Source organism: Apteryx rowi, unplaced genomic scaffold (assembly GCF_003343035.1).
Source record: "Apteryx rowi isolate R43461 unplaced genomic scaffold, aptRow1 scaffold_132, whole genome shotgun sequence".
In the NCBI taxonomy this organism is placed as follows: Eukaryota; Metazoa; Chordata; class Aves; order Apterygiformes; family Apterygidae; genus Apteryx; species Apteryx rowi.
The window spans coordinates 1119687-1135619 of record NW_020447553.1 but is presented as its reverse complement, the minus strand read 5'-3'; the positions used below and the strand labels follow the sequence as shown (position 1 = coordinate 1135619).

General features: G+C 45.7%; 2 protein-coding genes across 7 annotated transcripts in view; one reads left to right on the top strand and one right to left on the bottom strand.

Annotated features, from left to right (window-relative positions):
- UHRF1BP1 (UHRF1 binding protein 1) overlaps positions 1–12445 on the top strand; it is a 30629-nt gene extending 18184 nt beyond the window's left edge. For 4 of the 6 annotated variants that reach the window (XM_026056751.1, XM_026056748.1, XM_026056749.1 and 1 more), the window contains exons 13-21: positions 165–358; positions 1148–2697; positions 3429–3625; positions 4160–4314; positions 4418–4565; positions 5197–5462; positions 6270–6378; positions 6976–7091; positions 8312–12445. In XM_026056751.1, coding sequence (XP_025912536.1) covers positions 165–358; positions 1148–2697; positions 3429–3625; positions 4160–4314; positions 4418–4565; positions 5197–5462; positions 6270–6378; positions 6976–7091; positions 8312–8437 — 2861 coding nt within the window. In that variant the 3' untranslated portion in view covers positions 8438–12445. Of the gene's footprint in view, positions 1–164; positions 359–1147; positions 2698–3428; positions 3626–4159; positions 4315–4393; positions 4566–5196; positions 5463–6269; positions 6379–6975; positions 7092–7953; positions 8092–8311 lie in introns of those variants that run through there. The other 2 variants (XR_003252042.1, XM_026056752.1) reach the window with 2 other exon arrangements.
- Positions 12446–12776: 331 nt separating this feature from the next.
- The window catches only part of TAF11 (TATA-box binding protein associated factor 11), a 3837-nt gene continuing 680 nt past the window's right edge, over positions 12777–15933 (bottom strand). The window contains exons 2-5 of the mRNA XM_026056521.1: positions 15739–15906; positions 15254–15341; positions 14764–14860; positions 12777–13571 (exon numbers count right to left, since the gene is read on the bottom strand). Of these exons, the coding sequence (XP_025912306.1) occupies positions 13441–13571; positions 14764–14860; positions 15254–15341; positions 15739–15906 (484 nt within the window). The 3' untranslated portion in view covers positions 12777–13440. The remainder of the gene's footprint in view (positions 13572–14763; positions 14861–15253; positions 15342–15738; positions 15907–15933) is intronic.

The following is a 15933-nucleotide window of genomic DNA, read 5'->3' as shown; positions in this document are numbered from 1 at the left end:
ACTGCTGCACCTCAGCTTCTCCCTTTGATCAAGAGGTTTGTCTTGCAGCGAGCATTGAAGCCCTCTGCTTTGGTGGTGTTGGCACAGGTTACGCACTGAGCTCCAGACTGTTTGAAGTGCCTTTGCTGCTCTTATTAATCTGTTCTGATTCTTTTTTGTTCTAGTTCCATGTCCAAACCTGTATGCACAGCTGAATGGCCTGATGCTTACCCTGGATACAGCAAGTGTGCTCTGGATAAACCTCTTCTGTCTGGATCTTTATCGCAGCTTGGAGCAGTTCAAAGCCATTTACAAGCTGGAGGACTCAGGCAAGCGTGATGAGCACTTTGACGTTCGACTGGATGGCTTCCGGCTGAAGGTACTGTTCATTTCCTTCCTTTCTCAGTCTTCAGTGCTTTCTGCCTCCCTTTCATGGAAGGAACATGAGACCAGGACACAGCTGGAGTCCAGAACGAGAAAACAGAAACKTAACCTTTTTAGGCCATCTGCTCCTCACATTAGTTTTGTTTTGGTCTATGGGCAGTAGAACATGTGCTTGAGTTCTAGCCCAGAATAGACAGGAAAGTCAGCATTTATAAAAAGAGTTTGAAGGAGAACTTGATGGTTCAGGTGTGTAAAAACAGTCATCTGCTGCGGGCTGCATTCGCACAGCTAACAAAGTTCATAGTAGCCAAAAGTTGCTTTCTGGCCTTTGAAAACCACTTTATAACTCTCATCCCATTCCCAATTGGCATGCACCTGCAGCGTTGACATCCTCTTGTGTTTGCCATTGCCTAGCCTTGTTAGCAGTTTTGTGAGGAGACTTAAAGGCCTGAGTGGATAGTAAGCCCTTGCAAAGAAGGGTCAAAGTGTACAGTTTTAAGTTTGACCTGCTGCATAAGCCATGGATGGTAAAGGAACCTGAAATGAAACTCAGTTTAAATTCCCTCCTGTCTGATTCTCCTCCCTGATTTGTAAATTTTACTTATTTTTTTAAGACGGGGATGATTTTGAGAGTCTAACCTCTTGGGACTGTAGTAGAATTCCTTGTCTCTCAATTGGTTATATATTCCACAATTGTCCTTCTGTGTAAATGGCTAGGATAGGCCTCTCTTAATTTCCCTTCTAACCCCCTTACTTGTAATTCTTGCTTCTCTCCTCCTTGTAGCTCAACATCCCTGTGGAGAAGAAAGTTACTGACCATCGAGATCGTCCGCAGGCACTGTGCATTCGCATGTCAGAGATGACTGCCACCAACACCCGCCACGCTCCCTTCTGCAGCTGCCAGGACCTCCAGAGCCTCTTCCGTAGAYTTGCCAATTCAGAATTCTTCCACTGTAACTACACCCAGTTCCCAAGGTCTCAGGACAATTTCAGCCTTCTCCACACCCTTTTCTTGCGCCATGCATATGAGGTGGATGACAGACCTCGGCAGCATGCAGGCTTTTCCCAGGCACTTCACAAATCCTCTGCCTCTGAAGACCTATGGTCTATGAATTTCACGGAGCTTTCCCTGGACTTTGAGGGGGCTGAGAGTTCAAAGGGCAAAGCCATTAACTTTGTTGACCCTTTTCCCCTTTCCCTTTGGGCCTGTCTTCCCAAGAGATGGAGGCAGGCTCAGATGTCTAAACAACAGGCTTTGGCTGCCTCTGAATTGAAAATCAAGCCTTCTGCCAGCTTTAGCAATCACTCCAAGAATGAGAACCTTTCCAGGGAGCATGGGATTTGCCAAAGATCAAAGACTGACCAAGATCTGAAGAACATCTCCAAGGTCCCAGAGACAATGGGTATCTTGGGAGAATGTGACTGTGAAACTGATGATGGAGTAGATGATAAAGAGCTGGAATCCTCTGCTGATATCCACATGCTTTTGTCCTCATCTGTTCATGTCAAAGTTCGGCTCAACCACTACCAATACTTGGTGCTGCTCAGGATGAAAGAGGTTCTGCAAACACTACAGGAGCAGTTGGCCCAAGATACACAGGAAGTGACTGGGTCTCCTTTAGATCCCATGTCTGCATGCGTAGGAGTTATGTTCCACAGTGCTGAAGTGGCCCTACTCATGAACCCCGTGCCAGGCTCTGGCTTGGAACCCCGGTCCCTCGACTCGGACACAACAAGCCTGATAGAATCGGAGCTCTCGCCCTCAGACAGCAAGGAGGGGCTGGCGGCCGAAGAGAAGGAGCTGAAATCAGAGACCAGTTCAGAGAAGGGAGTAAGCAGTAGCTCAAAGGTCCCAGAGGATAGTGGGACTGAAGATATAGGTACAGATGTAACCACTGCACCGCTGGAAAGACTCCCAAGATCCGCAAGCGATGGAGCTCTGAGTACAAGTCCGTGTAGTAAGAGTACAGAGGAGAAAGGCCTGATAGAGGAAGCACATGAAGCTGTGGAAGCCCTGGTTGCAGAAAGACCGGCAGAGTCCAGCAGCCATCCTCAGAGCCCTCCCGCTCTCCCTTCCAGCCCAACCTCAGATGTGCAGCCCTTGAGGAGAGGAAGCATCACACTCAATGGCCAGGCAGAGCTCATCCCATTAAAAAACCTAGAGGTGGAGTTGTCTAGTGCACTGCATATCACAAAGGATGCCACTAAGGAAGCTTTGCATGTGACTGTGGACCTCACCAAAGAAGCCATGTCAATAACGAAAGATGCTTTGAGCCTGAGCCGGGAGAAGATGACTTCCACCATGCAGAAAATGCTGTCTCTCCCACCAACCAAGTGAGTGGGTCATCCTCCTGTGCTTCAAAACAGCAGGAGTAAAGCTGTTGGAAAAGGGGGTAAAGCGTAGGCTGACTGCTCCCTTTTTCTCCCTGTCATTTGGATCACAGATCCTGCATGTCCCGCAGACAGTCGCATTTTATTGCTAAAATAAAGCTTCTCTTAGGGTTGCTGTGAGGCATGAGGTTTGCTTTGTATCAGCAGTAGGGGATTTTGGCCCAGAGAGCCTGGGAGAATTCCTCTTGTTTCAAAGTTGTCAGTGCAAATACAGGCCAGGTTGCCAGTAGCCTGATGTTATGGCCAGCTGACAGCTGCATAGCAGCTTTTTTGGTAACTTGTATTGGAATTCTTGGTATATGAGTATCTTCAACTGAGCCCGTCGCAGTAATCGGGTGTGGGGAGTGGTGGAGCTATTTTAGTTAAATGATAGTGATGCACAGAGCAGCTCTGGATTGTGGGTTCAGGACTAGCCCAGGCTGACCAGTGCTGGTGGTCCCTCTCTTTTTGTGAAACAAGTGGGTGCATTGGAGTCTTTCCCAGAAGAAACTGAAACAAGCAGCCTTGAGAGACTGTGGAGTCTCCCCTTTGGAGAGGATCTTAAGTATAGGTTAGACATTCGTCTTTTGAGGGTAGTTTAAATATACTGCAGCCTGCCTCACAGGTGTTGAGTCCAGCCCAAAACCTGTGTAATTCAGAGGCTAAGCTGTTTTCCCTTACGTTTTTTTTGGTAGGGATGCTGTGCCGAAAGCAGAAGAGGGAGCAGTGACTCCTGGCGGGAGCGGCAGCAGCCGGATGCGCTTCTTCTCCATGAAGAGGACGACATCCCAGCATTCGTTTGACACCACGTCTGTGGACGGGAGCGGCCCCGAGGACGGGCTGTCTGTGGACAGCGATGGCAGTGAAGGCTTTGTGATGCTCACAGACTCTGGTAACCAGTGCTTGGGGATACCCTCTTTCCCACTGTTATTTCGCGCCGGTGAACAGTTTTCTGCCATTGGCAACCGAGTGAGTCATGCTGTGTTCATCTGGAAGTCACTTGTGCCGCTCATTCTTGTTGAATGTCATGAGCGGTTCACTCACGATGGCGCTCTCTGGTTTTTGAGATGCCTTTTTTGAGATGAGGAAGTATAAATGCGTGGGGAGGGTGACCCCTGTGCTATCATGATGGTGTTCTAAGGCATTTGGCCATCCTTGAGYGAGGACTGTAGATGTGTGCAGGTGGGTGGATGGTCCATAGCATTCGGGAAAGGTGCAGTAAGGGGTGGGTGGAAGTGAGGTACATTGAGCACTGCAGTAGACWTAATTCACTTAAGGTCTGTACTGCTTAAATCCATCTGAGGAGCTGGAGAGAGTTTCCAGGAGGTTGGTATAGGGTGATAGACCATGAGATTCAGGCAAATATCAGGACTTCTTAAAACAAGAAAAAGAAACATAACTGAGGGTTTTTTTACTATCATTTCAGAACCCAGCCTGGAGCCTCTTTCCTCAGGACATCTTCCTCAGGTGCACAGTGATGCAGGCAGCAGAGGAAGCCCGATGGCAGAGGATGAGGGTAGAGCATCTCCTGAAATAAATAGCTCGACTTCACAGAGTGGAGAAGACCCCAGCCTTCAGCTGGTCAGTTTTGTTCCTTTTCCCTGTAACTCTTTCCTCTGAGTGAATCTCAAGGTGAATCATGTGGTGCTGTTTTAACAAGTGAGCTTGTCACTGGCTGTTTCAGGTGTCCGTCCTTGTGCTGAAGATGAATGAGGTGAACTGTGGGATAGAGGCAAGAGGTGATGATTTGTCCATTGCTTTACAAGTAATGGATGTGGTTCCAGAGCAGCTCACCAACGTTGGAATGTGGCAATATCTGCGTGGCTATCTGGGTAAGACGTTGGCTCTTGGAGCCTGCTGGCTTTTATAACTGCACTTGATACTGGCCGTCCTTAGGGAATCTTCCATTTCAACTGGTATTTCAGTGTTCACATTTAGTGCAAATATTTAAGATTTAATTGGAATTAAAAAGATACCAAAAGCAGCTACAATCCAAAACTTCATGTGAAAGCATGAGCAGGAGTTCCTGGGCTGTTGGTACTTCTCTTTAACAATACTTCCTATAGCCACGAGGGGGCAAAGTAAAATTACAAAATTACATAGGGTTGAGGTGGCAGTGGAAAGACCCAGATCAACTTTGGAGAGCCAAGTGGTAAGCTTCTGGTCAACTCATGTAAATGCAAAATTAGGACAAGTTTTAAGATGTGCTGAGATGGTGAGAGAGAGGGACAGATCTGGGGACTTAACGGGTCCATCTCTAGTTGTAGTTTCTGTGATGTGGACTCTTAGTCTTTTGAATTCTGGACTCGTTTCATGCGAAGGACAGCCTCAGACTGCTGCCAGTGTCGACTTGATTCCATTCTGCAACTGGACAGTAAAGGACTTTACAAGACACAGATCTTCAGTTTATGTCTTAGTACTGATGCTGCCTTCTGCAATGAGATCTTTCTGCTATGACTCTAGGAGATCCAGGTGTAGAGAAGCCTTCAATCCCTGAAGCTAGTAAGACCCACCCAGAAGTGTGCTTGCGTCTTGAAGTAGGACCTAACGCTGCTGTGCACTCACCACTTGCTGTTGAGAATGGCTTCCTTCAAATGCTGGTCCACAGTTATACAGCAGAGCTCTTCATGTCCTTCCTTACTAACCTTGGCCCCTTTCTTGAGGATGAAATCATCCCAGAGGTGATCCCCATGGAGATAGAAATTGTGAATGCCAAAATCACACTGAAGGTGAGTGTTTGGGGAACCAAGGTGGTATCCTGGGCAGAGCTCACATGCAAGATTTTGCTTGGGAAAGGATACRGTTGGATTGCTTGAGGTCTCTGTAGAGATCCTGTTTTCCTGATTGCGTTTTATTTTTTTCCTTAAAACTACCTTATGGATGAAAAAGCAACACAATAGAATTGTTGAGTGCTAATATCATGGAGTCTGAGTTTGCCCAGCTTTGTTGATGGCCTGTTTTGCAGACTCGAGGGGAAAAGAATTAAATACCTTTTCCCCCATGTGTATGTGTGAAATGGAAAGTATTTGACTTTCTCTGTGTTTTGAGAACTACAGACGAAAAGCATGTAAGAGTTGGTTGATATTTAGGAGAGGGTCACTGACAGAAGTCCTTGATTAAACCTTTTTGAAAGCAATGTGCTGGCTCCCCTGACAAGCAGGAGCCAGTGTTGCTGCAGAGCAGCATGAAAATCTCCAAACTAGGGGATAGTGGTTTTATTTTGATGGGGGTTTGAACCAGGAATTTGCAGGAGAGCAACTGTGAGAGGTCTCCTTCAGGGAGATGGTGGTAGGAGTCTTCCCAGCCTTTATTAGGAATACAACAGAACTCTGTTCCGATCTGTGGGAGGGCTTTGTACAGAAATTAAGACCACTGTGCAGCCCTGTAAAGCCAGGTTTTTCCATGTGGTGGGTGACTTTGGCAGTGCTGCCCATGGTAACGTTACTCCTGTGAAGGCTGAGGGCAAGGGGGATCCTTTGCAGAGTTGCCAGAGCTGTCACAATAGTTCGTCTTTTTTCTGCTTTGTTTTTTCCCAGGATGACAGCCCCCGGGTCTACCCTACCTCTCCTGGCCCTGTTCCCATCACCTTGGCAGTAGATCACGTCATTGTGAAGCGCAGAGATGATGGGGTTTTCTATCTAACAGGTCAGCGATGTCAGGGATCTTATGTTATTCTCCCCGGGTGCCCCCCAGGCTTTATTGGAGGCAGAATACTCTGCTGTGCCTTGTGCTGCAGGAAACTGGAAGTGAGATGTGATGGTCACTGCTGGGAAGGACAGGCTCCGGTGCKTGAGCAGTCCCTGCTTCCTTCCTTTGCTGTCATTTTTACTGGAACGGATGAATAATCCTTCATCTTTAGCACAAGCATTCAGGTCCTTTTGGTGCTCTGCCATGTTAATCTCTGGATGCATGCATTCCTACTGCTCTGATTCTTGCTGCTTTTGCTGATTTGTTTGGATAGCAAATCTGATACCTCAGGCAGCATAGGTTAATACCTAAAACAGTGGACTGGCAGTGTGAACTCATGTCTGGTGTTTCCCTGAGCTCACAGGGTCAGGACAGATTCTTCCATTGCTTTGGTTTCTCCCTTAAAGTCTAGTCCCTTAAAATGGGGACTAAATTCTTCCTGTTTAAAAAACAAAACAAAACAAAAAATGGAGAGAGAATTTTTTACTTTCTTTTGTCCTAAGTACCCTGATGTATAGATGTCCACACCTGAATATTTTCTATGCTTCTTTCAAGCTCCGCAAGGGGAGGGCTCACTGAAACAGGAAAAACCTGTGTCAGATTTTAAGGAGCAGACAGCCCCAGCAGAGTGTGTCTTGGCAGCTCCGGCAGGAGAGATACGTGGATTGCAGGTGAGTCACGGCTGCCTGTTGCTGTCTAGACAGCTAGATAGCTGGCAGTAGGCTGGAAAATTAAGTCTATTGTCTTCATGTGTTTGCAGTAACAGATAGGTGTGGTGTGCCGCAGATAGGGAGCACACACAAAAGCAATCTGCACCTCCTTTTCCAGTGATTGCCAAAAGTAAGGCCAACTCATACCTTGCTCAGCTTTCTTTTCATTTTGATCTATCTATCCGGAATTCAGATTATTGTTTTATTTTTAAATATACGGTGTTCTCTACYTATAAATCCTGTCTGGTGCAAGGACTGTTTGATAAACTGATCACTTGCTATGGAAAACTACATATTAAGGGATCAATGTGACAGACCAGATAAACTGGACTGGGACTTGGATTCTGTTCATGAGTTAGTGACCTTGGACTCATCACATTGTTTCTCATCTTTCTCTTTTCCGCTTAGCGCAGAGACTTTCTCTTCTGCCTGTTCTTAGCATCTCATGTGCCAGGGCCCTGATCAGAACTGGAGCACATAAGCATTACAGTAGCTTGGTATCAGTTTATTTTCTGATATTACTGAACTTAATAGGAACATGTGCAAAGGCTAAATTCTTGACTGAAAAGATTCTTGAGAGCCCAAGAAAAACGCTCTCCTGTGCCACGAAGCCATGGTGCAGTCTCACTGGTAGTGTTTGAGAACAAAATTAGCTTTGATCATGGAGACAAGAAATAAGAGTGCCAGGTACCTGCTTGCTCTAGCAATCAGGTTAATTTTAACAAGTCTGAACAGGTGTATCACAACCCTATAAATAAGAAGGAATGCAGAGCAGAGCCCAGTTTTTATCCTGCTTTCTGTGTATGTGTATATTTACCTTCAGCCAAAATCAGCTGCTTTGCAGGAAAAGCCTCCCCTGCTGCAAGTCTTGTTCCTATGCCTAGAAAGGTGAAGGGAAGTCTTGGGAGCAAGTAGTCATTACACAGCCATCACTGGCAGCCTGAGCTGGCCGTAATAACAGGTACGGAAGTCTACAGGCACCGGTTGGCAAGTACTTAATCCTGCAAATCAAACTGGGTCGTGTTGTCAGTGAGCTTTGTGTGGTTGTGGCATGTAGTGTAATTCATCTTAAAAGCTTCTCCTTTGGTTCTCCTCTTTGAGCAGATCAGTGTAGTCAGATCTGCCTCACTTCTTACCTTTGGGAACTCCTGGTTTGTCTTCCTCTGTTTTGTCTCTTGTAGTTAAAGGAAGTGCCAGAGTTGCAAAGGGAGCTGCAGACCATGAAAATAGCCCTTGCAGAAGCCAACATGGACAAGGCCCGCCTTCTGCAGGAAATTAGGAAATACAATCCCCTCTTCCAGCTCTGACAGTGAAGGCCCAGGCTGCAGCTGCTCAGGAGGAGTGGAGACCACCACCAGCACTAAGGCGGCTAGTTTGATTATATTGCTGCTAAATGGGTCGACCCACTGGAGACTGGTCACCTCTAAGAATGGAAACCAACTGTGATTGTAAAATAAACTTGAAAGAGGGAGAAGGGAAGGCAGGCCTGGCTGGGCTGGGCGACAGGGGAGGAGGAAAGAGAAGGAGCTACCAGCTTGCAGCCACTTTACTCTGTCCTGGCAATATGGTGCTACCGTCTGCCACTGAACCAGGGCAGTGCTCAGTCTACAAACAAAAGGTCGGAAGCTGTGGGGGGACCAGTGTTTCTTCATTTGTATGGTGGTAYTGAGAGTCGGCTTTCAGCCTGGGAATACCTCTACTTCACCTTTCGTCTAGAGGTGGTTGATGGTGGTTTCTGCTTCTTTTAATCTTCCTTTTTGTGTTCTTGCCCAATCACACATGCCAAAGAACACAGCAAAAGGAGTACAGCTAAGTTACCACATCAAGGAGTGATAGATAYGGCCTGAAATTGCTGCTGAGAGCTCTGATGTGAAAGTGTGTGTGTTGTCGCATGAAAATGGAAATTTAGGGGGTCAGTGGGTGTGGGAGATGTCGAAGGGATTTCCCCCTTGTGGAGGGGGGTGAGCCTGATTATTCCTCCATAACAGGGCCAGGATAGTAAAGAGATTCCTTCAGATTTCTTTTTCCACCAGTAATTTGCTGTGTTAGGACAGAATCAGTAGTATATTAGCCTTAGTCTGGTTCATTCTCACTTAATCCCATAAAGTTTGGCTTTATTGCTCGTAAAGCACAAAGGAATTCATTATTTCATTACAAAGGAATATTCAATCTTTCTTTAATTTTGAAATCAAAGAACAGGAGTCAAGGAAGCTGGATAAGTCATGGGATGGGATCACCTGTATGTTCCCTTTGGGGCACATGCTGTCTTCATAGCAGAGATTGACCAGTGGAGAAGGAGAGAGCAGCAGTGGCTGTACAAGGAAATAGCTGTCTGCATTCTTACACAGTCACGTATTTTTTATTAACACTGAGCTCATGCCCAATCTTTAACAGGGATATTGGTGTGCGGGTCAAGAATAGGGTGCTGAGCGTATGGGCTAGACCTCCTTAGGTGGAGTCTGACACTATTAACTGCTCACTGTGGGGTGGAGATGAAACAGCAGCTGTGGTGAGGAACACAGCTTGTACTCTCACTTTCTCTGGAGCTACTTTCCTGGAGAGGAAGAAGTCTCTGTGGTCAAATGGTGACTGACTTAATTCATAAAGAAACTGCCTCTACAAGTTTTTAAAAAAACAACTAGTAAAACTTGAAGTAAGCACTAATTAAAAACAGGTATGTCATTTCTGAAGTGCAAGAATTGAACCCACTCCTGAAGGCAAACTGGTATGTGATTGCTTTGTTCTGCTAGTCCAGGTGGTACGTGGTCGAGGTGCTGAGCAAGGACGCAGGTGCGTTGCTACCTGCAGTAAGGGGCAGTTGTGAAGGGAGAAGCTGTTACAAAAGAGAACTTGCTTTGTGTTCTGATACCAAATGGTGCAAGTTTTGGCCCCCTCTGTGTTACGGATGAATGCCTGTTCCTTCCCCTGTCACACACAGCATCTTTACYGTGTGCAGAGTGTTTTGGATTTTAACATATTTCAAACTTTGATTTGGATTTGTTCCAGATGCATTTTGTGTTTGTTTGAATGTACCATTTCTGATGCACATGCTTCTTACTGCATGTAAAACAAAGTAGTGATTGACACACACTGAGTGCTAGCAAAAAGGAGATTATATGTGATTTTCCTTTATTAATCAGCTRAAAGCTACACCTGTCTATAAGAGCTAAGCAATGCCTATTTTGTTTCTTAGATGAGCACACTCCTGAAAACTTTAATCTTACGGGTTTTTCCTATTTTTTCTACTTAAGCATTAGTTCATTGAAATTAGTTTAGCTAAAGTAATATAAGATTTGAATTCTGCTTGCTATGTAAGGAGCAGCCTCTGATTTACAAGCCATAATGAGTTGAGGTCTGGGGGCTACACAAAAAAAGCAAACAACTTGAGTTTTTKGGGTTTTTTTTCCTACTGTGCTTTTATACACTTGTCCCTTTGCCCAGCTCTGGAGCTGCTGAACRCTTCCCTTTAACAGAGACTCCTGAGATCATTTTAGCTCTTCTCTAGCCCTAGGGGGAATAGGAATGTATTTACAGCGTTAGGTTAGATTTGGAGACACTGGTGATCTGTGGCTTATGAAGAGCCAAAAATGAATTCCTTGCAGTTGTTAGCTCTTACTCCAAAGAAAGAGGGCATGCAAGAGAACAGGCGCGAGACAAAGGGTGATAAAAGTAACTGTCATTCTTCAGATCCTTATCTTAACTCAGCGTTTGAATCCACTAGACTGAAGGTAGCCCTGAATAACACTCGCTGGAATTAGTGCTTGTATACTAGCTTAGAACAGCCAGCCTCGGGGCAGCTTATCCTCGTGGAGTCCAGTATTTCTGCCATCTCTTTGTCTGCCAGGATGTGACTGACCAGGGCCTAAAATCAGATATGACAGCAGCTGCAAAAGCCTGACCTTCCTTCTAGAAACTCTGGAAGCAGGCAGGCACAAATGAGTTCAAGGGAGGAATATTTGCCTTTGGCAGAAGCAGGAGCTGAAGGCTCCGCAGCGGCACATGGTGCAGTTGCCCTCACCATCCACTTTGCCTGTGCTACATCCACTGTTTGGATGCTGTGACTTGTGTGAGTTTCCTTTTCTCCACCGCAGAGGATCGCTTCTTGTTCTTGGCAGACAACCTTCATGTTTTCCCTGGAGCGCCCCACCCCCCTGTGTCCCACCCCCTGCCCAAGCAGCCTTTGACAGGTTAGATCTGTGTTACTGCCTGTGATGGAAGATGTACTAGAGCAGCCCGTCAGGCCTGCTCTCAAGAGGAAAATGCACTTTAACTTTTTAAGCATCAGTGGGCATTTCCTTCACCACTATCGCCTCGTGCATAGAAGAATTCAGAAGTAAAAGCAGGGGTTTGAGTTACCTCCAGTGGTAAAGATGAGACTATTGCTGTGAAAAGTTCTCAGAGTATGAAAGGAGGTAACAAAGCATCTATGTATCCACAGATGTGCTTTGAAACAAACCCATATGCAAACAGCTCATTGTAACTAACAACATTGTGAACTGCACAAAACCCCCATAAAGAGAAGTTGAACTTTGTACCTATGCGCTTCTGTGCTTGCTCCCTCTTCCTCTGTGAAGCAAGAGATAGAAGAACGCTTGCCTTAGGTGGAAKGCAATGGTATTCTTGCTTTTTATTCACTAATTGCTTGAAAGTGGGAGGCTTGTCTTCTCTTTCAAATTTTCAAAACTTTTTGTTCGTCTACAGCCAGCTTGGGAAAGGAGTAGGGCAAAAAGGGTCTTCCTAGACTGGTGCCTACTTGCAGTGTCACAGAACTACTTACCTCTCCCTTCCGTGCGTGCAGAGTGAACAGAGCTGGGGCCAAGTTATTTACAGCAAGCTTCTTGCTCCAGCAACTCAAGTCAACCTGTTCTGTTTCAGAAAAATTAAAACTACTTCCACTTTTTTTCTAAATATGAGTAAGAACTGGAAAAAAAAAATCCACTTCCTTTCTACATGGTGTTTATGTGGAACAGGGAAGCACAAAATCTCCAGTTTCTTGACTGATGAATAGCAAAGTTTACTTTTTAAAGCCTTTTATTTAAGGACTCTTTCTGTGTTAATGATGAGAGCCAACTTAATCCTTTGTGTAACTATAATACAGTTACTCTAGGGAGGGCACATGGCCTCAGCATCTCTTACATTTAGTTAGCAGGAGAAGCGTGCTCAAATGGGAATATGGTATGTACAGGGGGGGTAATGTACAAGTCTGAACTTGAATTTGAGTCTTAGGCAGTATTGGAACTCTGTTGCAGTATGTTATTTCCAYTCATGCATTTACTGGTTCTATGAACCATGAAAAATTAAACTTGTTAACCTCCTCACTGGTGCATGCTTTTTTCCTTTCCCTCCCTAGTTTCTGTACTCCTAATACCTGCCTAGTTGTATTGTTTTCTAGACAACTGCATAAAGCTGGCTTCAGGAAGAACAGCTGAGCGCTGACTTCAGCATCAGCTTTCAGCATGCGTTCCCTGGCTTGTGCTAATAGAACAATACATGCCAGAGGCAAGGGAAGCTTCATGAACATGTTGGGGTTGGTTGAGACAGATCATCACATTGCACTCTCCCTACTTGGAATCACACAAACACAATTACACAATTAGTATTTCATTGCTCTCTCCAGAGCAAAAGAAGCTATTCACATCCCAGCAAGACTATGAAAACAGTAACAAGTTTAATGTACAAGAAGACACTTCTGTACCTAGACACCACTACATCCATGCCAGCAGAGAGTATGACCCTGTTGGGTAAATACGCCGAAGACCTTGAAGGTTCCTGTCCCTGGTCTGTTGATGTATAGGACCCTGAGGACTGAGTCAATTGTTTGGCCGCCGCCTGCTTCCACGTATTGCTAAGGTCACAAGCCGGACTTCAGCAGTTACTTTAGGAAGCCTCACCGTGGCTGCTTAAATGAAAGTCTACACGCAATAAAATGTTTACAGGCTCCTTGAAGGGGAGGCTCTAATATCACAACAAGCTCAGTGGGGCAACTGCATTACCCCACACAGAGGTCCTCTGAGCTTCATCTGCAGCACTTTTTCCCCTGCCCTCCTACCCCATCAGCCATGCCAAGAGKGTTAATGGCTACATTTTGTAAACCGAAAACAAGCCACATACTTAAAAGCAAGCTGAATTRAGTGCAACTTCAGCATCAAGGTTTGTTTTCCTATAGGCCCCTGGAGAACAACGTGGGCAGGCGACAACAGAGGCTTGGAGTGCTTAAGCCCCATAGCTCTGCTGCAGCTCTTGAGGTTACACAGTACCCAACTGGAAGCTTGTTTTAACTTCTGTCTTCTCTTGCTGCTGTTGAGATACTTCAGTGGAAGATGATTTTCTTATATTTGGAATTGGGTATCTGTCCCCGTGACTTGAGCCTCCTGACCGCCTCTCGCATGTGCTTGGGCTGTAGAGGTGGCAGCTCTCCCCACTTCTCACATACATCCAGTGCTAAACAAAAAACAAGAGTTCACATGAGCAGGACAGCTAAGCTGAGCCAGTCTCCTAACAGGTGATACTTGAAAAGCCTCCTACTGTTTGAGCTTTAATTTTAAAGGCAACAGGTAGCTTTTTTGTTCAGAGTTTACAGTTCATTTTATTAATGCATGAGAATGAAACTGCCTTATGTGGTTCTCTGACTAAAAGAAAAGTTAGTCCTAGAGGCATCGGCACTGGACAAGAATAGACCACTTTTCAAGCAGCTCCAGCTACTATGGAATATGCTATTTAAGTCACACAAAAACTTGGCAACACCTTAGGATCTTAAGCCTTCCACTTTAAAACCCAATCTAGGGATGTTTTTATGTTTTGGGGTCATTATGTGCAGGAGCAATAGGAAGGTACAATTTACAATGGACTTACAGGCCAATTCCTTTTCCATCAGTTAGAGTAAGCATCACTTACACCTCCTGCCAAGGACATGAAGCAATTAAGTACAGCGGTGAAGCTGCTTATCCAAAATGCCTCAGGTAACAGAGGGAGCTGCAGCAGGGAAACTGCCAAGCTGCATCATCCTGGATAAGATAATCCCTGCATGTATAGGCCACATGTTTTGCATGACAAGTCTATACTGAGCAGATGGCATGAACAAACAGTATCATCTCCTCCTGGAACGTGAACAAGGAGGAAAAAAAAAAACATACTCAGCTAGGTCAGCCTTCTACAGGATATCCCAAAGAGACCTCAGCTCATTGCTTAAAGCATGAGTCTTACAGGTAAGAGGCCTAAATAACTTATTTCCCTTCTGGGCTGAATTTGTTGTCCACAGCAGTATTAGCTAAAGATCTTGCTCACATGCTGACTTGTGTAGCAAGAATGTTGAGATTATCTTCCTTTGAAGAGAAAAAAAAAAAGGAGGTCAGTGGTCCCCAACTTCTACTTGTATTGGCTCACAGGCAATAATATGATTAAAATGGACTACAGACAACAGTATGCTTCACCCCTCAGTTTCTTTCTTAACAGTTGTCTTCTGCAGCTGCTGAAGGTCTTAGAGGGTCTTGCAGGACAGTATGTTAAGCAGCAGTCCTGGATTAGGAACCACTAGAATTCCCAGTCTTGTTTCATATCCTTCTGCTTGCTTTTAAGCAATGAATTTACCACTGTACTTTTAAGCTTTTACTCCACAATAACATATACCACTTACCTTCCTCCACCACCTCCCCAACGAAGACCTTGGAAATGCCGGACATGGCAATAACCACGTTCTGAGAGACGGAGGTGCCAGTAATTGACTGGATCAGCTTGACAAGCAAAGAGAGAGACAGTTGAATGAAGTACACACAGCAATAGTGAAATTACTGGTGATTAYTTTTATCTGTTGCCCCATGCCCTCTAACTGCTTTCAATTAAGACAGCTTGGCAGCGACCTCCRTTTAAACTGCATAAACCATGCAAATTCACTAAACTAGAACACAAGCAGATAAGCTGATCTGAGGACAACGGCCTCAGCCACAAAGGCTAAGATAAGCAACTGGAAGAGAAGGTGCATCCACAGCCTGCACATACAGCAGAGCCAGCTCTTACGCTGTCTTAGATCTGCAAGCCTATGGCTAGGCTTAGTAAGGCTCAGCCTTTTACGCCAGCCCACTTTGCTCATAGTTTTTCCCTGCAGCAAAGCATTATTAAAACCCTACCCGTTTAATAGCAGCTTTGGGGAAAGCAGACCGGCGATACATCTCATAACGATTCAACTGTTCTTCAGAAAAGGAAGAGACCAGTATTCTGGGGTGGAGAAAATTGATCATTTACAGGACATAGAAAAAAAAAAAAAAAGAGGAAAAAAAAAGTATAAGACTTCTCTGCCTACTGAAACAGTCTTGCAGAACCTTTCTACCATCCCAAAGCTCCTGCAGTACAGAACAGAGCCAGAATAGGAAAGACCATTCCAGCTGTGCTAAAATTTATATGCAAAGTGACTAGGCCCATTCAGGAGGGCAGAGATCTGGGCAAGAACTAGAGAAGTCATCAGCAACAGTCTCATAAAGCAATTAAAGGTGCATTACACGGTCTGCATTGCTAGAAGCAAACTGCGCAGTGAGTTGTGCCCTGCTGAGCACCAGCCTCCTCCGGGGAGCAGCCTGGGAGGAGGTGCTGCCTGGCCCCAAGCACCGCCACTTACTGCATCTTCTGGATCTCGTCCTCGTCCACTTTGTGCTTCTTCTCCTTCCTCTCCTTCAGCTCCAGCTTCACCTTCTTGGCTGCGCACGGCTGCAGGCTCGGGTCCTCCCCGTCCATCGCCTCGCCCTCGGCGCTCCTCACCTGGGCGAGAGCGCTCGGCTCGGATCGGCTCGGCGGCCCCACGGCCCGGCCCCGC